The sequence below is a fragment of the Triticum dicoccoides genome, chromosome 3A, assembly GCF_002162155.2.
Source record: "Triticum dicoccoides isolate Atlit2015 ecotype Zavitan chromosome 3A, WEW_v2.0, whole genome shotgun sequence".
Classification (NCBI taxonomy): Eukaryota; Viridiplantae; Streptophyta; class Magnoliopsida; order Poales; family Poaceae; genus Triticum; species Triticum dicoccoides.
Genome location: NC_041384.1, coordinates 45792580 through 45820188, shown reverse-complemented (window position 1 = coordinate 45820188; position 27609 = coordinate 45792580). Strand labels below are relative to the sequence as shown.

At 44.2% G+C, this 27609-nt stretch overlaps 1 protein-coding gene across 1 annotated transcript; it reads right to left on the bottom strand.

The window, feature by feature from the left end:
* Positions 1-11389: 11389 nt before the first annotated feature.
* Positions 11390-12964, bottom strand: LOC119271156 (disease resistance protein PIK6-NP-like). Its single transcript, XM_037553085.1, has 2 exons — positions 12082-12964; positions 11390-11854 (listed from the first exon to the last, which is right to left on the bottom strand). Exon 1 carries the CDS (start codon positions 12863-12865, stop codon positions 12242-12244), a length of 624 nt encoding a protein of 207 aa, XP_037408982.1. The 5' UTR covers positions 12866-12964; the 3' UTR covers positions 11390-11854; positions 12082-12241.
* Between the last annotated feature and the right edge of the window lie 14645 nt (positions 12965-27609).

The window sequence follows — 27609 nt, the reverse complement described above, 5'->3', positions numbered from 1 at the left end:
GGTTGCAACTGCATGTCTTATAACTTGGTTGCAACTGCATGTCTTATAACTTGGTTGCAACTCAACTTCCATTTTTTGCTGTACGGGGAGAGGCCCAGTTGCATGTCCCACACTAGGCACGCAACTACATGTCTTAGACCATGGTCGCAACTGGGATGGACTCTTGTTTGGTCGGAGGGGACGCCGTCGAGAGAGATGGGGCCAGTTGCATGTCCCACAATGGGCATGCAACTGCATGTCTTGTAACTTGGTCGCAACTCAGGGGGGCCCTTATTTCGTCAGAGGGGGCGGCAGCGAGAGAGAGGTGTCCAGCTGCATGTCCAACTATACCATGCAACCGCATGTCTTCTAGCATGGTCGTAACTTAGTGTCTTCTAACTTAGTTGCAACTAGGCGCCTTTATTTTGTCGAAGGGGCGGCGGCAAGAGAGAGAGGACAACTAGTCATGCAATTGCAATCGCTTTCCCCTGGAGTATAACTACATGTCTTTTTACAAACATTTTTTGCAACTAGACTTTTTTGCTTGGTCGGAGGGGGGAGCTCCCCCGTGAATCCCCTACCCTCACTATGTGTCACACGAGCACCATAACACCCACGTTTTCTGCCATGCCTGCAAACACAAATCAAGCACCCGGTCTCACAACCAGTTTGTGTTTTTTTTCTTATTTTTTGAAATCATACAATTTTTTTCCTATTCTTCTTTTGTGTTTTTTTGTTTTTCCAAGGATGAAGAAAGAAAAAATATTTTTTTTGTGTCTGATTCTGACAACGGCGCTCATTTTCTCATAAAAAGGATCATATTAAAGGAGAGAAGAGTTACTTGTCCAGATCCTCGGACACATTTTTAATGTTGTTGTGAAGGGAGTATGCTAGTAGGCACACAACTGCAAGCTTCGTCCCGACTGCAAGTGCATGTCTTCCAATAGTTACGCAATTGCATATGCGTCTCCTGATTGCAACTCCAACTTAGTACCGTTTTGTCCGGGTGAAGGAAGGCAATTGCAGTTGCTACTATGCACGCAAGTGCAAGCGTCGCCAGACTATAATTGCATGTCTTCAAAGAGAGTGCAACTCTTTGTTGTTTTGTGAGGGATGAGGGAAGATTCAAATCCGTATTTTAAATATTTACCATCAAACTTAATTGTTTTTCTTTTTTCAATATTTGCCATTAGGTGGCACACACGTCGGCCACATGAGTTGCTTTCTTCGTCTACCTAGTTGCACACATGTCAGCCACATGCAATTGCATGTCCTTGATCGAACACAATTACATATCGCACACAATTACATGTCATTCACATGCAAATTACTTTTTCCCCTTCCAAAATAATATTGATACCCATTTGCACACTAGTCGGACACATATAGTTATTCGTAGGTCACAGACAATTAAATTGTGCTCTTCTTTTTATTTTGTTTGTTTTTATTTTTTTTTCTTTGTTCCATTAAATATTCCTTTATCATTTAAAAATACAAAAAAATTGAAAAAGAAAACAGGATGACAAAAAAAGAAGGAACAGAGCATTAGCAATGCTAGGGTGAAAAATAAGAGCTACATTGTGTTGTGTAGCAATACACCAACGGGACAATGTTCTACCAATTCCAGTAAAAAGCACAAATAAATAAAAAATTAAAAAACAAACACAGGCACAACGAAGGGACAATGTCAATACAACCCAACAGCAGCCCACGTGGTGAGCCAACGCAGGCCAACACAAAACGAACAGGGAAACTGACTCCAGGCATGCGGACGAATTTAAACGAACGAATTTAGACAGACCCTACAAAAATATACTCCCTCCAAACCAAAATAAGTGTCATGGATTTAGTTCAAATTTGAATTAAAACCACGACAATTGTTTTGGATCGGAGGGAGTATATCATAGTGGCTCAACGAAACCACAGGCGGAACAGATGCATTAAGTCCGTTAGTATCCACGCTTCAGGATAACAATCCCCAATCCCTGCATCTCTGATTAGATACGGTAGACCGACAATCACAGATGTAGCTCCAACGGAAAATACGAAGGCGCAGATACTCAAACATCAATGAATACAACAACCCAAAGTAGAGCAGCAGTACAGAAATGACAGCGAGTAGGGACCTAGACAGAGTCCCAAAAAGTTTGAAACAACAGCAAAGAAGACTCAACATCAGGGCATTGATCTTCTTTTTCTTCAGTCATCCTGGTGCTGCTTGAAACGCCAGAAAGGAAATAACAATGGTTAGTTCAACACCAGTATGAGTTTAAAAGACAGTAGCCATATACTCCCTCCGCCCGAATTAGTCGTCTTAGCCCTATCTAGACAAATCTAAGACAATAATTTGAGACTGAGGAAGTATTAAATAATGAAAATTAGGGTGCAGGGAAGGCGTACCATCGGCGCGACATGTGGCAACCTTTCCGCTCAAGTTTATTCAGCTCGTACTTGTCTCCCCATGTTCCTCTTCAATTTCACAACCTCCAATACTCCATGTTGACTCTCCATACCTTCGATTGTACTGCTTCGATCAAGCACCAGAAGGAAAATGAATACAAAGCCCAGTGAACAGAGCAATGTATTAGTCAATAATACGGCGATTGAAATGAAGTGATCGATGCAAGCAACTGTGGCAGAGAAGAGAACTTACGGATTCGATGAACTTTCCAAAATGCAGACATGGCGATAATCCACCCGGGAGAAACGAGAGAGCAGGATGCTTGGGAAGCTTCTCGATGGCGGTTTACCGAAAAAGGCTTTCGCCCCGCTTTATATATAAAGCACGATCCTCACAACCCAGTACAATGCACGCCACCACAACACACGCACACACCCAAGGCATTCTCGATGGCGGTTTCGAGGCGGCTCGCGACGCATTTGACGGTGATGTCTTCATACAGATCGTAGACACCATCGGTGTCGCCATAAATGCTGATCTCAACCTTGGTGAGGGCGGAGAGGCGGTGGATGCCGAAATCAGAAGCGCCATTCAGGCACTCCATCTTGTGCACGCGGAGCTCAAGCTTGAGTTGCTCAAGACTCGGCATCGACCCTGCTTCAAACTCCAGCGAGGTCCCGCAGCAGAAGATTTCCAGGTCGAAATACTTCAAGCTTCTGAAGCCGGCGACCAAGATCCTCCCATCTGTGCCGAAGTAAGTCCTCAGTCCAAGAAAATGCAAAGATGGAATTGCTCCAAGAACCGCAACATCTTCTGGTCTCACACTGAACATATAAAGGTTTAGTTCCCCGAGGTTTTCAAGCAGGCTCATCCAACCTGGAACCTTGTCAATGTAACAGTACGTGATGTGGAGCTTCCTGAGGACACACGCATCAGTAGGGCACGACGATTCAAGTGACACTGGGTAGCGGTAAGCTGGAAGGCTGCACCGCCATAACTGTCGAGGAAATAGAGATGATGAAGATTGCATGAAGACAATAAAATTTCCAAGTAACCCTCGATAACCTCAAGATGGCTCCTTTTGGTTGTGTCATGTGACCAACCATTTGGTACTTTCAGTGTCCTCAGCTTACTTAGCTGACTGAACTCTCGCAGACACTTGCCCTGTTCATAGGAGAAGACGCCGAAATTCTCCACCTCTTCTAAACTCTGCATCTGCCCAATTACGCCGTCCGGAAACCTAATCATGTGATTAACATGTAGATGTGCCAATCGTTGAAGCCTGGAAATAGTTGGTGGCAGTTCCTGGATCCTGGTACCTCTGATGTCCAGTGTTTCCAAATACCGCAGTTCTCCAATTTTTCCGGGGAGCTCAGTAATTCTAGATTGTCTGAGACGCAGGTACTTGAGATGAAGCAACTTTCCAATATTTGCAAGATGATGGTTTTCTAACTCCCAACATTCTCCCAGGTCCAACACACGAAGGGCGGGGAATGTCGACAAAGATTCTTGCATGCAGTGTCCAAATACAGTAAGTGATCGGACATGGGATAGTATCAGGCTTGTTGGTATGGTAACCTTATTGCTGTTGCGATTCTCGACACAAAGCCGACGAACCCTGTAATCTGAAGCATGTCCATGCTCCACGGAATCGAATAACGTGACGAAATTTTCTTCAGCAGCCTTGCATGTAATGAAATCAAGGATGATGTCGTGAACCCGGCACGCCTTGGGCTGGCCATACTCTACATCAACTGGCTGGATCAAGTTTCTGTTGATGAGGTCATTGAAATAGCCCTCGCCTACTTCATAAGCACTTCGCCCTCGTTCTTCGTGGATGAATCCTTCCGCGACCCATCGACCTATCAAACGCTGTTTATCAATCCTATGATCTTCTGGGAATACACTCAAATACAACAAACATGTTCTCATACGGTGAGAAGGATCAAAATAGCTCAGAGACAATATCTTTGTCATGTTCCCAGCATTAGGACCATTTGCAAGTGCCGAGCCAATAGCTGTTAGCACCCTGTTCGAGTGAATAGCAAAAAACTACCACATTACGGGCTATCGTTCCGAAAAACTACCGCTTTTTTTAATTTTTCAAAAAACTACCACAAAAGTGGCTGGCTGTTCCAAAAAACCCAAGTGGCCGAACGGTTAAGTTTTAACTGGGGTTATGACATGTGGGTGACGGCCGTTAAGGCGCACGGGCCGTCCCAACCAGGTCAAACGGATCCGGCCCGCCCCCTCACTCTGTCTTCCCCCTCTTTGTCTCCCTCTCTCTCGTGCGCGCCTCCCTCTCCGATGGCGGCGGCGGTGGCGAAACTAGGCGATGGCGGCCATTCAACGGGTGAAGGTGGAAGGGGGGATGTAGGCGGCGAGTTCTCAGAGGTTGATAACTGGCTGGGGAGTGGTAGCTTCGCAACCCAGGCGGCGGCGCCGCCGCCGCCGCAGCGGACACCACAGGCTGCAGCTCTGATACATGCTCCTACGCCACAGGCTACACCGCCGTCGCCTGATGGTTGCCAGTTCTCGCTTGAGTACAGAGCAGCAAGGTCTCTTGCTAGCGCTGTGCAGGCAGATCCGGCCAACTCCCAGCACTGGGCCTCTGCATTTGGAGGGGTGGAGTAAGTTTTTTTCCTCTTATGAGCTCCTTCAACAGTTTTTGTATTTCTGCTTGTTCATTTCAAACAACATAGTATAATTTAGTTAGTTTTTTGACCAAACCCTAGGTTGATGTTGATGTGATTCATCTTAGAACATGAACATGCACTGAATAATAGTTGAGCAAACACTCTGTGGCATGTTTTGGATGCAACAGTATCACTTAGCACTGAAGGATTAGTTAGATTTAGTAGAAATGCATGGTGGATTCAGAGAAGCATTTGTTGGATTCAGATTCCTTACTGTACTTTATAGTTAGTGTGCACTGAATTTTTGTAGCAAAAAACACTTAGTTAGTTGGGCTTTTCAAATAACATATTATGTAATGCAGGCTGGATGATGAAATTTGGGAGGTTAGGCTGCATTTCCAGGGCAGAGATAATATGGAAAGGAGATTTTCTGTTTCAGACATCACATTTCTGAACTTGATAGCACTTACTGAGACTGAAGGCTATGGGTCAGATGACTACATGTACTGGGTAAAAGAACAAGGGATTGGACAGGAAGGTTTATTTCTTCTGGACAGTCAAGATGCAGTTGAAGAAATGATAGACCACTCAGATTTCACAGTGCTCAATATCATTGTTTCCAAGGCAAATGAAGATAGAGATGTTGATTGTAACAGGGCTCACAATGTTTGTGAAGAACAAATTCCAATAGGCAGTCCAGTGGGGGGTCCTGGTTTTGTGTTAAGTCTGTCACAAGATGGAGTGGTCCACCCTCTTGAAGTTAATTTGAACACACAGCAAAGTTGTAAGTTCAACATTTCAGAAGCTAATGGTGGAGATGATGATGGACAGGCTGCTGGTCAAGAGGATGATGATATTGACAAATCATCCTCAGACTTTGAGATTGATAGGGGTGACTATAGAGGGATAAAGATGTCTTACAAGGCTTGGAAGAGAGGTGAAGAAAATATTGGAAATGAAGAAGAAAGAGATGTTGTAGAAGACAGACCACAGTTTGAAGGTGACACTGATGTTTCAGAGTTTTGGCAGGAGGAGAAAGAGGCTGACGGTGGAGAGGAAATAGTTGTGGAAAAATGCAGGCCTGAGAAACTCAAGCCTGTGAGAAGAGCAGCAGCAAATTCAGGTCCAACTTCCAGAGCTCACAGTCAGCCAGAGATCCCAAAGTTTCAAGATTTTGTACCTGAAGCTGATGAGTATTGCTTCCCTAGTGATGTGGGGATTTCTGACTCAGATGGGGAGACTCCAAGACTACCTTCTGGAAGGAAGAGAAGATTGAAGAAGAAGAAAGAGAGGAAATGGTATGACCCAAAGGTACCTGATGCACATGAGCAGCTGGTACAATAACCCTTGATGGATTTCTTGCTGGTTGTAGGCCTTTCATAGGTACAAATCAGTGATTTAATCATGTTAGAAATGTAATCAAGTTATTCAATTTTGCCCTAACTATCTTTGTTTATGCAGGACTTGATGGTTGCTTCATCAAGTTATCCACAGGCCAGTAGATATTGGCAGCAACTGGGAGAGATGGGAACAACAATGTGTTCCCAATTGCTTTTGGGGTGGTTGACAAAGAGGATGGGCCTAGCTGGACCTGGTTTTTAAACCAACTTAGAGTCTGCATTGGCACCAGCAATCAGTTTGGGAACTACACCATCATGTCTGACAAGCAGAAGGTATTTTCTCTGACTCTGTATTATTCTTATGCACATAGCAATGCTACTATAGTTATCTCATTACTACCTTATGTAATCAAACAACAGGGCCTTCTTAAAGCAATTAATGAAGTATTTTCTCAATCCCCACAAAGATATTGCCTAAGACACATATATGCCAACTTCCAGTCAGCTGGCTTTAGAGCAGAAGAACTTAAGAAATGGGTTGACAAAGCTAGCTATTCCTTCACTGAACATGGTCACAAAGAAGGAATGGCAGGTTTGAAAGCAGCGTGTGAACCAGCCTACATGTGGTTGAATGGCATCCCTAAGGAGTGTTGGGCTAGATATGCAATGGATCATGTGTGCAAGACTGACTTGGTAGTGAACAACCTTAGTGAGGTTTTCAACAAAATGATTCTAGATGTTAGGTCAAAACCAATTAAGACCATGTTTGAAGGGTTGAGGACCAAACTAATGGTTAAGTACCAGGGCATCAGAGAGAAAACAGAGAGTTATAGGTGGGAAATAACCCCACATTACATGGAGAAGCTTGAGGAGAGCAAAAAGTGGGCTAAATACTGTGAAGCAAACATGGATGGTCCCAACATCTGGCAAGTAACTAGTGGAGAGAACACATATTGTGTGAACCTTGATGTAGGGAGCTGCTCTTGCAGGAGGTGGGACATGACTGGATCACCTTGCCACCATGCAATATCTGCAATGCAGAAGATAAAAGTTCACCCAGAAGATTATGTGCATCCATTCTTTAAGAAGCCAATGTATAAGGCTGCATACCAGCACATCATCTACCTTGTCCCTGGCCCTGAATTCTGGCCCAACACCAACACACCAGACATAGAACCACCAGTTTTTAGGGAGAAGAAAGGCAAGAAGCAAACAGCTAGGAGAAAGGGTGAATTTGAGGTGCCAGCTCCAAAGGATACATCAAGGATGGGCACAATAACATGCAGTAACTGTGGTCTGCAAGGCCACAGGTGGATAATGTGTGGAGACAGACTTAAGGCCAAGTTTATGACAAGGAAAAACAACCACCAGGTAACTAAGCCAGTTCAACAAGGAAAATCTGCTACTTGTTTTTAATGCATACATCTTGTGAGATACAACTTATTTTTAATTGTAGGAAAACAGGGCATCCTACCCAGCAACTTCAGCACCAAGCAGGCCACCTCCAGCTAGGGCCACATCATCAGGTCCAGCTCCAGCTTCAGGTCCAGCTCCAGCTGCAGGTCCTTCTCCAGTTTTAGGACCACTTAGGGGCAGGAAACCAGCAACAGCTTCAACAAGGGCAACCACATCTGCTACAACAAGGGCAGCCACATCTACTGCAGTTTCAACAGGTGGATCAAGAAAGAGAAAGAACCCACCACCTGCTTCAGCACCAGCCAACAACACTAGGTCAAGTGCATCATCTCCAGCAAAGAACACCAGGTCAAGTGCAAGAGGTTTCAATGCTCCAAGGGCAGCATCAACATCAGGTCAAGCTGATGTTGGTTCTAATAGGAAGAGGAAGGCCCCAAGCAAACTTGCTTTGTATTTCACAGCCAGTGACAACCATTGAATGTGTTGCACTCAATTATGCTTTATGCCTTGAACTCTGCTTGTTAGGCATGCTTGCTATCTGTGTTATTTGCAGTGAACTCCGTTTTCATTTGAACAATTAAGTTATGTGGTCTATGTATGAACTTCTTGGAACAATTAAGTTATATGGTCTGTGTTTGAACTGCTTGGAACAATTAAGTTATCTGCTGTCAAGCTCTATTTTCATTTGATATGTCCTAGGTTATGAATTGTTTCATATGAAATTATTTCTTATGCTGAGCATTGTTATGTAGATCAAGTGATTTATTCTGTTGATAATTGATTGATATGATTAGGTCAATTTGGTCACTTTGGGGGGGGGGGGCAACTTGTCAACCAATCCCAACAGTGACTAGTTGTCGACCAACCCCAAAGTGGCCACATTTGGCCACTTTGGGGTGGAACTTGTCGACCAACCCTAAAGCCACCCAAATTTGGCCACTTTGGGTGGCTACTTGTCGACCAACCCCAAAGTGGCTATCTAGGACCAAAACCTAACATATCAAAGCTAAAACATCAAGATTTGCCCATCTAGGCACCAAATCATAAGAGATCAAACCTAAAACAACAAGATATGGCCATCTGACCAAACCATAACATATCTAACTTAAAACATCAAGATCACCAGTTCAATTCATTCATACATACAAATATAGATAAAAGATTCACTCATAAATTGCATCATAGATAGATTGATTCATCACATAGATAGATCATTCAACATTATTCTTTCACCAGCTTCATACATTGCATTGCATCATAGACAACTTGATTCATCACATACATAGCTCATTCAAAATTGTTCTTACACCAACTTCAAACATCACATAGATAGAAAGACAGATCTAGGAACACAGAAACATAACAGCAGCATCATGGGTACAGAATCCTAGTCCACCTCTACCTAGTGACCTGAAAGGGATGCAAATTTGCCCTCCTCCTTGCCCAGTAGATGATATCATCATCACTAGGGTTGGAACCAGGGGGAATGCCTCCAGGAACTGCTCTATGTCCTTGCGGTTGCGTGCTGCAAGGATCATCTCAGCAAGTTGCCTTCTCGCCCTCCTCCTTGCATCTTTGTGCCTGGCTTGCCTGGGCACCTCTTCTTCTTCATCTATGACCTCTCCAGGATCCATCTCTCCCTTGGATTCTAGGGTTTCTTTGGCGGCTGGGGGTTGAGAAGGGTGGGGATGGGGGGATTGACTGCGGTTTCACTCAAGGGGTGGGCTTTATAGACTACTAATGGTTGGTGGTAGGTAGGTGTAGTAATAAAACAGCCCAGTCTAAGCCCACAATGTGTACATAATGGTTTTAGGCCCAAAAATATACTAGTTCAGCATTGCTACTTTCAGGAAAAACAACCTAAAGAAATAAAACAGTTCACTGCATTACTTAAGATAGATAGGTTCTTAACAGTACAATAACATAAGCCAGACTTAGCAAAGGTTCTCCGCCACTCTAGTTACCATAACTTAAACAGTTCATATAGGACTGCACAAAATATACTCCTACCATCATCTTGCAAGGCCTGTTATATGTGTAGGCCACCTTACTTACTTAACCACCATTGTCCAAATCTTCAAGCCTCCAGTATGGCCTTGATTTTCTCAAGCTTTTCCTTGCTCCCATGGCCAGCATTCAGCAGATCAGCAACTACTTTCTCAAGCTCTGTCTTCTCTTGTGCAAGAAGATCCCTGTCCACCTTTATCTCTTTCATTGCCTTCCTGGTGTTGTGAATTATGTCTGCCTGGGCCTGAAGGATACATCTCTGTTCTTTTGCTAGCCTTAGCTTCTCCATCTTCATCTCCAGCTCAAGCTCTTCCTTCTGCTTCTCAAATTTCTCAGCATCCATTGCTTTTTGGTAGTCAATCTTGCCAACACCATCCTGCCAGTCAAACATCTTGCTAACATCATCAACCATTTTATGATACTCAGTGCAGAGCAGATCATAGTCCTTCTTCAACTTGGCAACCTCATCCTCATATGCATGCTTGTCTTGAATCCTTCCAAGGTTTTGCTCATGGAACATTTCCCACAACTTGATGAGGCAGTTCTTAAGTACATAAGGCCAGGCAGGATCAACTCACTGAACTACACCACAATTCACACCTCCCTATAGTTTGATCAGAGAACACATACTTCAAAAAATGCATAAATTCAGTTCTAACTTCAATTCAAAAAGAGGATTGGTACACAAGGAGGACATGTAACCATAAATTCAGTACTAAATTCAGTTCAAACAGAGTTAATGTACAAATTCAGTAACCACTGGGCATAACTGAATCCACTAGGCATAACTGAATCCACCCAGCATACTCAATTACTCACCTGAACAGGGCATCCATAGAACCTCCTCCCAGTGTTAGCACCTTCAAAAGCAACACACTTCCTAGGCTTCATATCGTGCAGAGTACACTTGGCAACTTCCTCCATGGGAGCACCACACCAGAGTGGCTCAGGGATGGTGTCAGGTGTGTCCTACATGCAGTAAAAGGTAGATCAGAACCAATGCATCAACTAGTTCAACTTGAGTCAAGCTTTGCCTTGCTCAAGGTCAGATCAGACATCACAGTGCCATCCATACCCTAGATCAAAACTAATAGATAACCAAACCAAACGAATCCATCCATACCCTAGATCAAAACTAATAGATAACCAAACCAAACGAATCCATCCATACAAATATACAGCTCATCAACCCTCATTCCCAAATCGATTCAACCCTAATCCTAACCCTAGATAATGACAGAGAGGAGGAGGATGAGGCTTACAAAGTACTCCATGTCCATCAGGTTGCCCCCCATGCTGTCGTCGGAGCTCTCATCCCCATCATTCCAAGAAGGCATCCTGGCCGGCGACGAGGAACTGAGGTGGTCGGCGACGATGGAGAGCTCGGCCAGGGGAAACAGAGCGAGGGGGGAGTGAGAGTGAGGGGGGAGAGTGAGAGTGAGTGAGCGCGAGGGAGACAGAGTGAGGGGGCGGCCGTTTTGACCTGGTCGGGGCGGCCCGTGCGCCCTAACGGCCGTCACCCGCGTGCCGTGAGCACTGTGGCCGACAAAACCCTGACGGGCGGGCCCCACATGTCATAACCCCAGTTAAAACTTAACCGTTCGGCCACTTGGGTTTTTTGGAACAGCCAGCAACTTTTGTGGTAGTTTTTTGAAAAATTTAAAAAAGCGGTAGTTTTTCGGAACGATAGCCCGTAATGTGGTAGTTTTTTGCTATTCACTCCACCCTGTTCCATTCATCGTTTGCATGCTTGTCAGCTAACAAGCTGGACAAGGTAATAATCGCCAATGAAAGTCCACCACATTTTGCCAATATCTGGCTAGAAACTTCTTCCAGGTGAGGGTAGCACAGTTCTTCTGAACCAAATGATCTTTTAAAAAATAGCCGTCTGGAGTCGGAAGAATTAAGGGACTCCATTTGATAAACATAACTGCTGTCGCCTGAGCAATATGATGCGATGGCAACGTTACGCGTTGTGGTGATGATTCTGCTACCGCACTTATTTGTTGAACAGAGCAAGCCTGATAGCTTTCCATGCTTCGACGTCCCATACATCATCAATTACAACCAAGTACCTGTTACATGTTTTAACAGAGAGTTGCCTATTATTGCTTTGAACTTTTCATTCAACCCTAAAAATATGCTTCAAACTTATTTTGCACAGAATTGAAGACATATGACCATCTTTATTTCTTGAAGTGTACGAATATTCATTACTATGTGCATTACCAAAATGTTAAAAAGACCAACTCAAAAAAAATGTTAATAAGAAATCATGATATGAGTGGGTTACCGGGTTTACCTTTTATCTTTGAGGTGGTCTCTTATCCTGTCGATGAGTTGCCGTTCCTCATCCAGTGCACCACCGCTGATCCCAAACTCCGTGAGCATTTGCCGTAAAATCTTCTGCATGTTTGGATTCCGAGACACCGACACAAAAGCTGTGCACTGAAATTGGCCTTTTAACTGACAGTACACTTGGTTTGCAAGAGTGGTCTTGCCAAGGCCTCCGGAACCCACAATCGGCAACACCCTGAGGTCATCATGCTCCTTCTCCTTGCAGAACCAGCCAAGGATATGCTCCTTGGGGCCATCGATGCCCACAAGCCTAGCCGCATCCTCGTACAGCGCCGGCAGCCGAGGGTCGACGCAGAAGAAGCGCCAGAACTCTGGGCCGGCTCAAGAAAGTCATACCTCCTGCGCCTCTCGCTCGCCTCGATGGTGCGGATCTTGAGCTGCTCTATCTCGCCGGCGATCTCGCGGCGGGCCTTGAGCTTCCTCAGCTTGCTGAAGAACCCCTTGAGGCCTGTCCGCAGCTCCTCGCCGCGGTCCACGAAGTCGTCGATGCAATCCTCTATGTCGTAGGAGAGCTCGCGCACCTTGTCCCGCCATTCCCTCTTGAGAGGGTCGAGCTGCTCCGCGTCGGCGAGCGTCTCCAGCACGGCGTTCATGCTGCTCAGCTCGTCCCTCAGGAAAGTTATCTGACGGCGCACGCCTTTGAGCCTGGAGTACTCGTCCTCCAGCAGCTTGGAGAGCTTGCACAGGAGGGCGTTCATCACCCCTGTGGAGGCATCCACAGCCACCATAGCTCCCTCTCTCTCTCGAGATTATCTGCGAGCTGGACAAGCGTGGCTAGCTGCCGAATTGAGAGGATGTGGTGTGAGTTGAGCAACTAGGTGGCATCCCATTTAGCAAGAGATGGAAAGATATGACATTACGGTCCGGGCGCTGTCATTTTCTTTGGACGCATTCAAGAATTCTAGGTGCCCCGCCTCAATTTTCAAACGGATCTGGGGAAATGGGGAAACTTTTCCCTTGCAAGTTTCCAACTAGTCATGCATTGACAGGAGGAGATGGGATGTGACACTGATGGCCACATGGGGATGGAGCACCTTGTGGGTATCCTATGGAGCAATGCCATGTGAACGTGGTGGTTTCACGATTATTATCAGCACGGCGTCGGCAGAAAGCACACACGGCTGACACCTCTTCTGAAGCTAATACATACTGGTACATGTAACAAGATAAGCAGGCAGGCTCACCGGGACCAACAGAAGGGGCCGGTGGTCGGCCGGAGTCGGAGAAGACGCTTGAACCTCCTCCGCAGATTTCGAAGTAACCTCCCCGTATGCATCAGCGATAGGAGGGGAGCTCAGAACTCAGAAGGGGGCTAGGTCGTCCTTGCGAGCCGGGCAGCGGCCTACAAAGCAAGGCAAGGGATGCAGGTGGTGAGTTAGCTACGAAGGAATGGCGGGTGGTCAAATCAGGACTAAAACCAGTGAGTTGCCCGAGGGCGATGGCCGCCGTCGCCGCCGCCGAGCCTCCAAGGAGAGGAGAGGAGGTCGCCGTCACCGGGGTGGGAGCCTCCATGGTGGTGGAGTGACAGTGGGCCCGGGATTTTGTGGAAGTATCGGGCCAGCCCACCGGCCCGTGGCACGGTTCAGGCCACATGCGAAAGTCATGCCCACATGGAGAAAATTCTAGTTCTAAAAAAACATGGAGAAAATTCTGAATTTCTTAATAAAATAATGTAGACATTTTTTTAATATTTGAACCTTTTTTAGAAGGATGCTGCTACGCGTCTACCGGCTGATGTTTAGATTTTATCCATCGTCTCGACGACCGTTGGATACCCGAATTGATAGCCGTCCGATCCGGTATCCGCGCCCCGTATGCCCACTCGTTATTTCCCGTAACAAACACTCTGTTGCAGAAATAAGACAGTCTTGACCCGATCCCGACTGAGTTGCGCCCCCGCGTGGTGCCGCCGCCAACCCATCGCAAAATCAGCCTGCCGCCGGCATGTAGGAGCTACTCCAGTTGCGAAACCTCCTCTTCTCTAATTTCCCACAACAAGAGCTTTGTTGCGAAACTTTCTCATCTCTAATTCTGCAACAAAAGCTTTGTTGCGAAAACTCCTTTTCTCTATTTTTTTGCAACAAGTCCCATGTTGCAAAAACTCTTATTCTCTAATTTTCCGCAACAAGACCCTTGTTGTAAAAATTGAAAAGACATCTCACGCCGCGCCTAATTTTCTGTAACAAGACCCTTGCTACAAGAATTGCAACAACATCTCCGGCCACGTCACACAGTCTTCGATGTCACCGTTCCGCAACAACGTTGTTGTTGCAGAAACTTGGAGTGTGCGTGGACATAAGGCGTTGTGATGTGGCTGTGTCTAGTGTTGGTGGTGCCAGGACGGTGGTCGCCCAGAAATGCGGGGGGAATGCGAGGGGGGTCTCCGATCCGTACCTGCTGGAGTCAACGTCAGCCACCGCCGAACCCGTCTTCGTCGCCACCACGCTGGATATGCCCCGGTCGCCGAACACCGCCACCCCCGCCGCCCTCCCAAATCCAAAAGTGTCGCCCTCCTAGAGACACGAGTCAACAGAGGCCAGTTGCACGAATGCTTATCCTGAAACAATAGCTATGTTCCAGAAAACGAACGCGTGTGAGGCGAAAAGCGGGGCTGTTCTCGTCTGTCTGATCAACAGGCGATCCAACAGACACGAAGCCGGCGGATGTGCGCGCGAGATCGGTCGGCTGAAGGTAAGCTTTTTCCTTTTTAGAAACAACATGAATGTTAATCAAATTTTTGAAGAAAAAATGGACAGGAAAGAAGTTCGAAAAAAAACTGGTAGATAAAACAATAGAAAAGAAACAAAAATGAAAAATTGAACAAGAACCTTCCTACAACCGGCAAAACCAGACCCAAACCAGCAAAAATAAGCATGGGTTGCATTTGTGCTGACCCACCAAAGATCAAATTTGAGCACAAGCTCACTAGAGCTCGGGATGAACTGACAATTCCGAAAAATTTCACAAAAAATCCTGATACTTTTGGCAAGAAATATTGATGTCTTTTTCACACGCGTGCAAAATTTCGCAATGAAATCACATTTGTTGAGGTGTGAAAAAATCGATGCCCTAAAATGCTTCAAAAAACACTTTTTGGAGCATTGATTTTGCCCACTCCTTCATGATTGTGATTCCACTGAGAATTTCTGCATGCATGTGTAAAAGTGCATCAATGTTTCTTGCCATACATGGTCAGAATTTTTACTCTTTTTGAAATTTACTGATCATCCGAGCTCGAGTGAGCTCGAGCTCACATACTCCATGTCCCATTTGAGCGACAATTTGTCACAAAGTAAATAGGGTCCCACACTACATTGACATAAGTCGCTGAATTCATACGAGTATATATAAGAGATCCTTATATATACCTCATCCACAGCATCCCGTAGATGGGCCAGACTTAGCCCGTGGCAGGAGAGATATGTCTATCGCCGGCCGAGCGTGTATTTTTTTTCTCACATTTTTTCCCTTGTGCATTTTCACGCAGCTTAAAAAAAGTGTGCGTCTATTTTTTTAAACGTCCATATTTTTTTTAAATGTATCACACATTTGGAAAAGGATTTTCATGAAAAACAATATGCATTTTAATATTAAAAATGGCATTTAAGAAAATGGTCATACATTTGCAAAAATGTTCATAACATTTAAAATGTTTGTACAATTCAAAAAAAATATTCACGAATTTAAAACATTGTTCATGAAATCTAAGAAAATGTTCAGGAAATGTAAAATTGTCCGTGCAAACTTTAAATAATGTTCATGACATACAAGAAAATGTTCGTTCCATTTTCAGAAAGGCTAATGACATTTTTAAAAACGACCACACATTCAAAACAATGTTCGTAAAAATGTAAAGTTTGTTCAGGCAATTTTTAATTTTTTAAAGTACTTACAGGCTTACCAAAGAAACATAATTTTATTTGGGATATTGAACCGGTTTCAGAGAAAAACAGGTGAAAAATAAGAGACTGAAAGAAAAATAAATCAAAACAAGAAGAGGAAGGAGAACGTACATAAAGTTGGACAACATTTTATCAAAGCCTAGAAGAACCTTATATATTTTTTAGATATAGGAGAGAAAAACGGTTGGAAAATCAGAGATGAAAAGAAAAAATAGGAAGAGTAGGAAAGAACGTACATAAGGTTGGACGACGGACGAGTGAACTTCAGAACCTTATGTCTTTTTAAAATAGGAGAAAAATTGGTGGAAAAATCAGAGATGAAAAAAACAAAATGAGAAGAGGAAGGGAAAACGTACATAAGGTTGGATGAAGGACAAGCAAACCACTGGATCTTATGCCTTTTTTAAGTAGGAGAGAAAACCGGTGGAAGATCAGAGACTGGAAAAAATTAAAACAAGAAAAGGAAGGTGAAACGTACATAAAGTTTCACCAAGAATGAGTGAAGCGCATAACCTTATGTATGTTTTAAATAGGATAGAAAACGGTGGAAAAACCAGAGATTTGGGGGGGGGGGGGCAAAATTAGAAGAGGAAGGGGATATGTGCAGCCGCTAGAATGACGCGAGAGGTTTTGGGAGCTAAGAGACCTGAGTGATGCGCTTCCCTCTTTTTGTAAAGTTGATATTGTATCAGTTTGAAAAGAAAAAGACTTGTTTAGTAAAGCTTGGTTTCAGATTGTGTTGTTGGTGGAAATCTAATGATTTCCTTCTCTCAGTTTAGGGCAAGGCCAACGGGTAGCCTCAGAGGTGATGCCTCACGAGACAGCTAGGCTCGGATGCCAGCGTGGTGCTAAAGTGATAGCTTGCAAAGCACAACGGGTTCCTCCAGAAGAGGCGGCTTCTTCAAGAGAGAAAGTATGAAAGAGATGAAAAAGTGAAGAGAAAGAGAGGTAAAAGTGGAAGATAGAGAGAGGAAGGAGAAAGGCCGGTGCAGATAGTGAAGGAATATGCCCTAGAGGCAATAATAAAGTTATTATTTATTTCCCTATAATCATGATAAATGTTTATTATTCATGCTAGAATTGTATTAACCGGAAACATAATACATGTGTGAATACATAGACAAACAAAGTGTGACTAGTATGCCTCTACTTGACTAGCTCGTTAATCAAAGATGGTTATGTTTCCTAACCATGAACAATGAGTTGTTATTTGATTAACGGGATCACATCATTAAGAGAATGATCTGATTGACATGACCCATTCCATTAGCTTAGCACCCGATCGTTTAGTATGTTGCTATTGCTTTCTTCATGACTTATACATGTTCCTATAACTATGAGATTATGCAACTCCCGTTTACCAGAGGAACACTTTGGGTACTACCAAACGTCACAACGTAACTGGGTGATTATAAAGGAGTACTACAGGTGTCTCCAAAGGTACATGTTGGGTTGGCGTATTTCGAGATTAGGTTTTGTCACTCCGATTGTCGGAGAGGTATCTCTGGGCCCTCTCGGTAATGCACATCACATAAGCCTTGCAAGCATTGCAACTAATGAGTTAGTTGCGGGATGATGTATTACAGAACGAGTAAAGAGACTTGCCGGTAACGAGATTGAACTAGGTATTGGATACCGACGATCGAATCTCGGGCAAGTAACATACCGATGACAAAGGGAACAACGTATGTTGTTATGCGGTCTGACCGATAAAGATCTTCGTAGAATATGTAGGAGCCAATATGGGCATCCAGGTCCCGCTATTGGTTATTGACCGGAGACATGTCTCGGTCATGTCTACATTGTTCTCGAACCCGTAGGGTCCGCACGCTTAAGGTTACGATGACAGTTATATTATGAGTTTATGCATTTTGATGTACCGAAGGTTGTTCGAAGTCCCGGATGTGATCACGGACATGACGAGGAGTCTCGAAATGGTCGAGACATAAATATTGATATATTGGAAGCCTATGTTTGGATATCGGAAGTGTTCCGGGTGAAATCGGGATTTTACCGGAGTACCGGGAAGGTTACCGGAACGCCCCGGGAGCTAAATGGGCCATGATGGGCCTTAGTGGAAAGGAGAAGAGGCAGCCCTACATGGGCTGCGCGCCTCCCCCTTCCCCTAGTCCTATTAGGACTAGGAGAGGTGGCCGGCCCCCTCTCTCTCTTTTCCCCCTCCGCGAATCCTATTCCAACTAGGATTGGGGGGGGGGGGAATCCTACTCCCAGAGGGAGTAGCACTCTCCTGGCGCGCCAAGCTTGGCCGGCCAGCCTCCCCCCTCTAGTCCTTTATATACTGAGGCAGAGGCACCGCAGAAACACACAAGTTGATCCACGTGATATATTCCTTAGCCGTGTGCGGCGCCTCCAGCCACCATAGTCCTCGATAATACTGTAGCGGAGTTTAGGCGAAGCCCTGCTGCTGTAGTACATCAAGATCGTCACCACGCCGTCGTGCTGACGGAACTCTTCCCCGACACTTTGCTGGATCGGAGTCCGGGGATCGTCATCGAGCTGAACGTGTGCTCGAACTCGGAGGTGCCGTAGTTTCGGTGCTTGATCGGTTGGATCGTGAAGACGTACGACTACTTCCTCTATGTTGTGTCATCGCTTCCGCAGTCAGTCTGCGTGGGTACGTAGACAGCACTCTCCCCTCTCGTTGCTATGCATCACATGATCTTGCGTGTGCATAGGAAATTTTTTGAAATTACTACGAAACTCAACAGTGGTATCAGAGCCTAGGTTATTTATGTTGATGTTATATGCACGAGTAGAACACAAGTGAGTTGTGGGCGATATAAGTCATACTGCCTACCAGCATGTCATACTTTGGTTCGGTGGCATTGTTGGACGAGACGACCCGGACCAATATTACGCGTACGCTTACGTGAGACCGGTTCCCCCGACGTGCTTTGCACATAGGTGGCTTGCGGGCGACTGTCTCTCCAATTTTAGTTGAACCAAGTATGGCTACGCCTGGTCCTTGCGAAGGTTAAAACAGAGCCTATTTGACAAACTATCATTGTGGTTTTGATGCGTAGGTGAGATTGGTTCTTGCTTAAGCCCGTAGCAGCCACGTAAAACTTGCAACAACAAAGTAGAGGACGTCTAACTTGTTTTTGTAGGGCATGTTGTGATGTGATATGGTCAAGACATGATGTTGAATTTTATTGTATGAGATGATCATGTTTTGTAACCGAGTTATCGGCAACTGGCAGGAGCCTTATGGTTGTCGCTTTATTGTATGCAATGCAATCGCGATGTAATGCTTTACTTTATTACTAAGCGATAGTGATAGTCATGGAAGCATAAGCTTGGCAAGACGACAACGATGCTACGATGGAGATCAAGGTGTCACGCCGGTGACGATGGTGATCACGACGGTGCTTCGGGGATGGAGATCACAAGCACAAGATGATGATGGCCATATCATATCACTTATATTGATTGCATGTGATGTTTATCCTTTTATGCATCTTATCTTGCTTTGATTGACGGTAGCATTATAAGATGATCTCTCACTAAATTATCAAGAAGTGTTCTCCCTGAGTATGCACCGTTGCGAAAGTTCTTCGTGCTGAGACACCACGTGATGATCGGGTGTGATAGGTTCTACGTTCAAATACAACGGGTGCAAAACAGTTGCGCACGCAGAATACTCAGGTTATACTTGACGAGCCAAGCATATACAGATATGGCCTCGGAACACGGAGACCGAAAGGTCGAGCGTGAATCATATGGTAGATATGATCAACATAACGATGTTCACCATTGAAAACTACTCCATCTCACGTGATGATCGGTTATGGTTTGGTTGATTTGGATCACGTAATCACTTAGAGGATTAGAGGGATGTCTATCTAAGTGGGAGTTCTTTAATTAATTTGATTAACTGAACTTAAATTTATCATGAAACTTAGTACCTGATTGGTATCTTGCTTGTTTATGTTTGATTGTAGATAGATGGCTCGTGTTGTTGTTCCATTGAATTTTAATGCGTTCCTTGAGAAAGCAAAGTTGAAAGATGATGGTAGCAATTACACGGACTGGGTCCGTAACTTGAGGATTATCCTCATTGCTGCACAGAAGAATTACGTCCTGGAAGCACCGCTGGGTGCCAGGCCTGCTGCAGGAGCAACGCCGGATGTTATGAATGTCTGGCAGAGCAAAGCTGATGACTACTCGATAAATTCAGTGTGCCATGCTTTACGGCTTAGAATCGGGACTTCAACGACGTTTTGAACGTCATGGAGCATATGAGATGTTCCAGGAGTTGAAGTTAATATTTCAAGCAAATGCCCGGATTGAGAGATATGAAGTCTCCAATAAGTTCTATAGCTGCAAGATGGAGGAGAACAGTTCTGTTAGTGAGCATATACTCAAAATGTCTGGGTATAATAATCACTTGATTCAATTGGGAGTTAATCTTCCAGATGATTGTGTCATTGACAGAATTCTTCAATCACTGCCACCAAGCTACAAGAGCTTCGTGATGAACTATAATATGCAAGGGATGAATAAGACTATTCCCGAGCTCTTCACAATGCTGAAAGCTGCGGAGGTAGAAATCAAGAAGGAGCATCAAGTGTTGATGGTCAACAAGACCACTAGTTTCAAGAAAAAGGGCAAAGGGAAGAAGAAGGGGAACTTTAAAAAAGAACGGCAAGCAAGTTGCCACTCAAGAGAAGAAACCCAAACCTGGACCTAAGCCTGAAACTGAGTGCTTCTATTGCAAGCAGACTGGTCACTGGAAGCGGAACTGCCCCAAGTATTTGGCGGATAAGAAGGATGGAAAGGTGAACAAAGGTATATGTGATATACATGTTATTGATGTGTACCTTACTAATGCTCGCAGTAGCACCTGGGTATTTGATACTGGTTCTGTTGCTAATATTTGCAACTCGAAACAGGGACTACGGATCAAGCGAAGATTGGTTAAGGACGAGGTGACGATGCGCGTGGGAAACGGTTCCAAAGTCGATGTGATCGCAGTCGGCACGCTACCTCTACATCTACCTTCGGGATTAGTATTAGACCTAAATAATTGTTATTTGGTGCCAGTGTTAAGCATGAACATTATATCTGGATCTTGTTTGATGCGAGATGGTTATTCATTTAAATCAGAGAATAATGGTTGTTATATTTATATGAGTAATATCTTTTATGGTCATGCACCCTTGAAGAGTGGTCTATTCTTGTTGAATCTCAATAGTAGTAACACACATATTCATAATGTTGAAACCAAAAGATGCAGAGTTGATAATGAGAGTGCAACTTATTTGTGGCACTACCGTTTAGGTCATATCGGTGTAAAGCGCATGAAGAAACTCCATTCTGATGGACTTTTGGAACCACTTGATTATGAATCACTTGGAACTTGCGAACCGTGCCTCATGGGCAAGATGACCAAAACACCGTTCTCCGGTACTATGGAGAGAGCAACAGATTTGTTGGAAATCATACACACAGATGTATGTGGTCCGATGAATATTGAGGCTCGTGGCGGATATCGTTATTTTCTCACCTTCACAGATGATTTAAGCAGATATGGGTATATCTACTTAATGAAACATAAGTCTGAAACATTTGAAAAGTTCAAGGAATTTCATAGTGAAGTTGAAAATCATCGTAACAAGAAAATAAAGTTTCTACGATCTGATCGTGGAGGAGAATATTTGAGTTACGAGTTTGGTGTACATTTGAAAAATTGTGGAATAGTTTCACAACTCACGCCACCCGGAACACCACAGCGTAATGGTGTGTCCGAACATCGTAATCGTACTTTACTAGATATGGTGCGATCTATGATGTCTCTTACTGATTTACCGCTATCGTTTGGGGATACGCTCTAGAGACGGCCGCATTCACGTTAAATAGGGCACCATCAAAATCCGTTGAGATGACGCCTTATGAACTGTGGTTTGGCAAGAAACCAAAGTTGTCGTTTCTGAAAGTTTGGGGCTGCGATGCTTATGTGAAAAAGCTTCAACCTGATAAGCTCGAACCCAAATCGGAGAAATGTGTCTTCATAGGAAATCCAAAGGAAACTATTGGATACACCTTCTATCACAAATCCGAAGGCAAGACTTTTGTTGCTAAATTCGGAAACTTTCTAGAGAAGGAGTTTCTCTCTAAAGAAGTGAGTGGGAGGAAAGTAGAACTTGACGAGGTAACTGTACCTGCTCCATTACTGGAAAGTAATACATCACAGAAAACTGTTTCAGTGACACCTACACCAGTTAGTGAGGAAGCTAATGATAATGATCATGAAACTTCAGATCAAGATACTACTGAACCTCGTAGATCAACCAGAGTGAGATCCGCGCCAGATTGGTACGGTAATCCTGTTCTGGAAATCATGCTACTAGATCATGATGAACCTACGAACTATGAAGAAGCGATGGTGAGCCCAGATTCCGCAAAATGGCTTGAAGCCATGAAATCTGAGATGGGATCCATGTATGAGAACAAAGTATGGACTTTGGTTGACTTGCCCGATGATCGGCAAGCAATTGAGAATAAATGGATCTTCAAGAAGAAGACTGACGCTGACGGTAATATTACTATCTACAAAGCTCGACTTGTCGCAAAAGGTTTTCGGCAAGTTCAAGGGGTTGACTACGATGAGACCTTCTCACCCATAGCGATGCTTAAGTCTGTCTGAATCATGTTAGCAATTGCCGCATTTTATGATTATGAAATTTGGCAAATGGATGTCAAAACTGCATTCCTGAATGGATTTCTGGAAGAAGAGTTGTATATGATGCAACCAGAAGGTTTTGTCGATCCAAAGGGAGCTAACAAAGTGTGCAAGCTCCAGCGATCCATTTATGGACTGGTGCAAGCCTCTCGGAGTTGGAATAAACGCTTTGATAGTGTGATCAAAGCATTTGGTTTTATACAGACTTTCGGTGAAGCCTGTATTTACAAGAAAGTGAGTGGGAGCTCTGTAGCATTTCTGATATTATATGTGGATGACATATTACTGATTGGAAATGATATAGAATTTCTGGATAGCATAAAGGGATACTTGAATAAGAGTTTTTTAATGAAAGACCTCGGTGAAGCTGCTTACATATTAGGCATAAAGATCTATAGAGATAGATCAAAACGCTTAATTGGACTTTCACAAGGCACATACCTTGACAAGATTTTGAAGAAGTTCAAAATGGATCAAGCAAAGAAAGGATTCTTGCCTGTGTTACAAGGTGTGAAATTGAGTAAGACTCAATGCCCGACCACTGCAGAAGATAGAGAGAATATGAAAGATGTTCCCTATGCATCAGCGATAGGATCTATCATGTATGCAATGCTGTGTATCAGACCTGATGTGTGCCTTGCTATAAGTCTAGCAGGGAAGTACCAAAGTAATCCAGGAGTGGATCACTGGACAGCGGTCAAGAACATCCTGAAATACCTGAAAAGGACTAAGGATATGTTTCTCGTATATGAAGGTGACAAAGAGCTCATCGTAAATGGTTACGTTGATACAAGCTTTGACACTGATTCGGACAATTCTAAATCGCAAACCGGATACGTGTTTACATTAAACGGTGGAGCTGTCAGTTGGTGCGGTTCTAAACAAAGCGTCGTAGCGGGATCTACATGTGAAGCGGAGTACATAGCTGCTTCAGAAGCAGCGAACGAAGGAGTCTGGATGAAGGAGTTTATATCCGATCTAGGTGTCATACCTAGTGCATCGGGTCCAATGAAAATCTTTTATGACAATACTGGTGCAATTGCCTTGGCAAAGGAATCCAGATTTCACAAGAGAACCAAGCACATCAAGAGACGCTTCAATTCCATCCGGGATCTAGTCCAGGTGGGAGACATAGAGATTTGCAAGATACATATGGATCTGAATGTTGCAGACCCGTTGACTAAGCCTCTACCACGAGCAAAACATGATCAGCACCAAGGCTTCATGGGTGTTAGAATCATTACGGTGTAATCTAGATTACTGACTCTAGTGCAAGTGGGAGACTGAAGGAAATATGCCCTAGAGGCAATAATAAAGTTATTATTTATTTCCTTATAATCATGATAAATGTTTATTATTCATGCTAGAATTGTATTAACCGGAAACATAATACATGTGTGAATACATAGACAAACAAAGTGTCACTAGTATGCCTCTACTTGACTAGCTCGTTAATCAAAGATGGTTATGTTTCCTAACCATGAACAATGAGTTGTTATTTGATTAACGGGATCACATCATTAAGAGAATGATCTGATTGACATGACCCATTCCATTAGCTTAGCACCCGACCGTTTAGTATGTTGCTATTGCTTTCTTCATGACTTATACATGTTCCTATAACTATGAGATTATGCAACTCCCGTTTACCAGAGGAACACTTTGGGTACTACCAAACGTCACAACGTAACAGGGTGATTATAAAGGAGTACTACAGGTGTCTCCAAAGGTACATGTTGGGTTGGCGTATTTCGAGATTAGGTTTTGTCACTCCGATTGTCAGAGAGGTATCTCTGGGCCCTCTCGGTAATGCACATCACATAAGCCTTGCAAGCATTGCAACTAATGAGTTAGTTGCGGGATGATGTATTACAGAACGAGTAAAGAGACTTGCCGGTAACGAGATTGAACTAGGTATTGGATACCGACGATCGAATCTCGGGCAAGTAACATACCGATGACAAAGGGAACAACGTATGTTGTTATGCGGTCTGACCGATAAAGACCTTCGTAGAATATGTAGGAGCCAATATGGGCATCCAGGTCCCACTATTGGTTATTGACCGGAGACATGTCTCGGTCATGTCTACATTGTTCTCGAACCCGTAGGGTCCGCACGCTTAAGGTTACGATGACAGTTATATTATGAGTTTATGCATTTTGATGTACCGAAGGTTGTTCGGAGTCCCGGATGTGATCACGGACATGACGAGGAGTCTCGAAATGGTCGAGACGTAAAGATTGATATATTGGAAGCATATGTTTGGATATCGGAAGTGTTCCGGGTGAAATCGGGATTTTACCGGAGTACCGGGAAGGTTACCGGACCCCCCGGGAGCTAAATGGGCCATGATGGGCCTTAGTGGAAAGGAGAAGAGGCAGCCCTACATGGGCTGCACGCCTCCCCCTTCCCCTAGTCCTATTAGGACTAGGAGAGGTGGTCGGCCCCCTCTCTCTCTTTTCCCCCTCCGCGAATCCTATTCCAACTAGGATTGGGGGGGGGGGGGAATCCTACTCCCAGAGGGAGTAGGACTCTCCTGGCGCGCCAAGCTTGGCCGGCCAGCCTCCCCCCCTCTAGTCCTTTATATACTGAGGCAGAGGCACCCCAGAAACATACAAGTTGATCCACGTGATCTATTCCTTAGCCGTGTGCGGCGCCTCCAGCCACCATAGTCCTCGATAATATTGTAGCGGAGTTTAGGCGAAGCCCTGCTGCTGTAGTACATCAAGATCGTCACCACGCCGTCGTGCTGACGGAACTCTTCCCCGACACTTTGCTGGATCGGAGTCCGGGGATCGTCATCGAGCTGAACGTGTGCTCGAACTCGGAGGTGCCGTAGTTTCGGTGCTTGATCGGTTGGATCGTGAAGACGTACGACTACTTCCTCTACGTTGTGTCATCGCTTCCGCAGTCGGTCTGCGTGGGTACGTAGACAGCACTCTCCCCTCTTGTTGTTATGCATCACATGATCTTGCGTGTGCGTAGGAAAATTTTTAAAATTACTACGAAACCCAACAAATAGCATCTCGGTGGGAGAGTAGGCTCAAGTCATGGGGCTGCTGTTGCATTGGATAGGTGTGAAATTGCACGGTGGTCTTATCTCTCCGGACCGACATGGCTGTACTGAGGCATCACCAAGGTAATGCTACCATCGTACATGTCCTTATTAGATTGGTTTGTGCTCTCTTTGATGATTTGCGCTTTGTTTGTTCTCCCTTTTATACTTTGCAGTTTGGATCTTCCTGAATGGGTATTGGTCCCGACTAGTACTTCATTTTGGATCTTCCTGGTTCCTTGTTCTGTTTCTGATCACTCCCCGTTCCTGATCCCCAGCTATACTTTTTTTCAAAAAGGGGGAGATCCCGGCCTCCGCATCAGAAAGATGCATACGCCCACATTTATTACTAAGCAAAACAGTTCGACAGAGGTCTTAAAGTCTCAAGTAAAAGAATAAAAGAAGCTCACAAAAAGCTAAAAAGTATAAATAAAGCCACAACTGGCTGGCAAAATAAAGATAGAAAAACTAATTGCCTATCCTATTACATGATCGCCATTCAAACCGGTTGAAAATAGCCCGTGCTACCATCTCACATCGGATAGATCCAATAACCAAACGCTCCCTGGCCTCCTCGGAGTGAGTAGCGACCACATACTGATCAACGCAGTGGCACGGAAGATAACCTGCAAAAAATGAGTATTTGTTGTTCTATTAAAGACCAAATCATTTCTGCAATTCCAGATAACCCATAATAAAGCACATACTCCTACACGAATATGTCTCGCTATTTAGGAATCTAACCCATCAAGCCACGTCCCAAATAACGTGTTGATATTATTCGGAGGAGTAATATTAAAGGCTATGTGAATTGTCCGTCATAAAATTTTTGCCAACGGGCAATCAAGAAAGAGGTATTTGATGAATTCATCCCAATCATAAAAACTACATCAAGTAGATCCAGTCCAGTTGCATTTTACCAAGTTATCCTTAATGAAAATGACTTGTTTGTGTACAAACCGCATAAACACTTTAACTCTCAAGGGTACTTTGACATGCCAAACATGTTTCGAAGTAGGAATAGAGCTAGAATTAATAACATCTAGATACATGGATTTAACCGTAAACTCTTCATTCCTAGTTAGCTTCCAGCATAACTAATCGGGTTGTTGAGAAAGCTGAATATCCATCAGTCTTCTCACAAGATGGAGCCAAATTTTCCAACGGTTTCCGGCTAGCGCTCTCCTGAAATGAATATTGAGAGGTGTGAACTGAAACACTGTCTCAACGGATGCGTCCCTCCGTTGATCCCCAGCTATACCTGATGCATATAGTGTCCGGCTTTGTGATCTCCCTCTTTCATGATATATTTAGGTGTTCTTTGAGGCCTCTTTTAGTAACATATATTCAGGTGGGGAAATTACAGCGGACGTTTTGCCAAAAAATTTAAATTAAATTCTGAAATAATTTAAATCCAAAATATGCATGTTTACAGCTGCCTAATTTTACATTTAACAACCGAAAAAAATTATTGTTTCTTCAGTAATATGAATAATTTTGGCCACAAGTTGCACCGGGGGTAAAACGGTCATTCAAGTGTCATTTAAACCGTTAGTACTTAAAATGGACGGAGTATCACAAAAGCAATAAATTTTAGAGGTAGTGTTAGATGAGGAAGAAAAAGGTTTCATGTGTCAAACTGGCCAAATATATCGGTGTTAAATAAAGAATTCTCTCTTTCAAAAAAGGCCAGATGTACCCAGAAAAAAATGGCCGGAATTGTCAATTTCACGGGAGGCAAAAAAAAAAGACAGCACAGGAGGGAAAGAATATAGACACGGGCGAAACGCGAGACGGTTGGAACCTCCGCC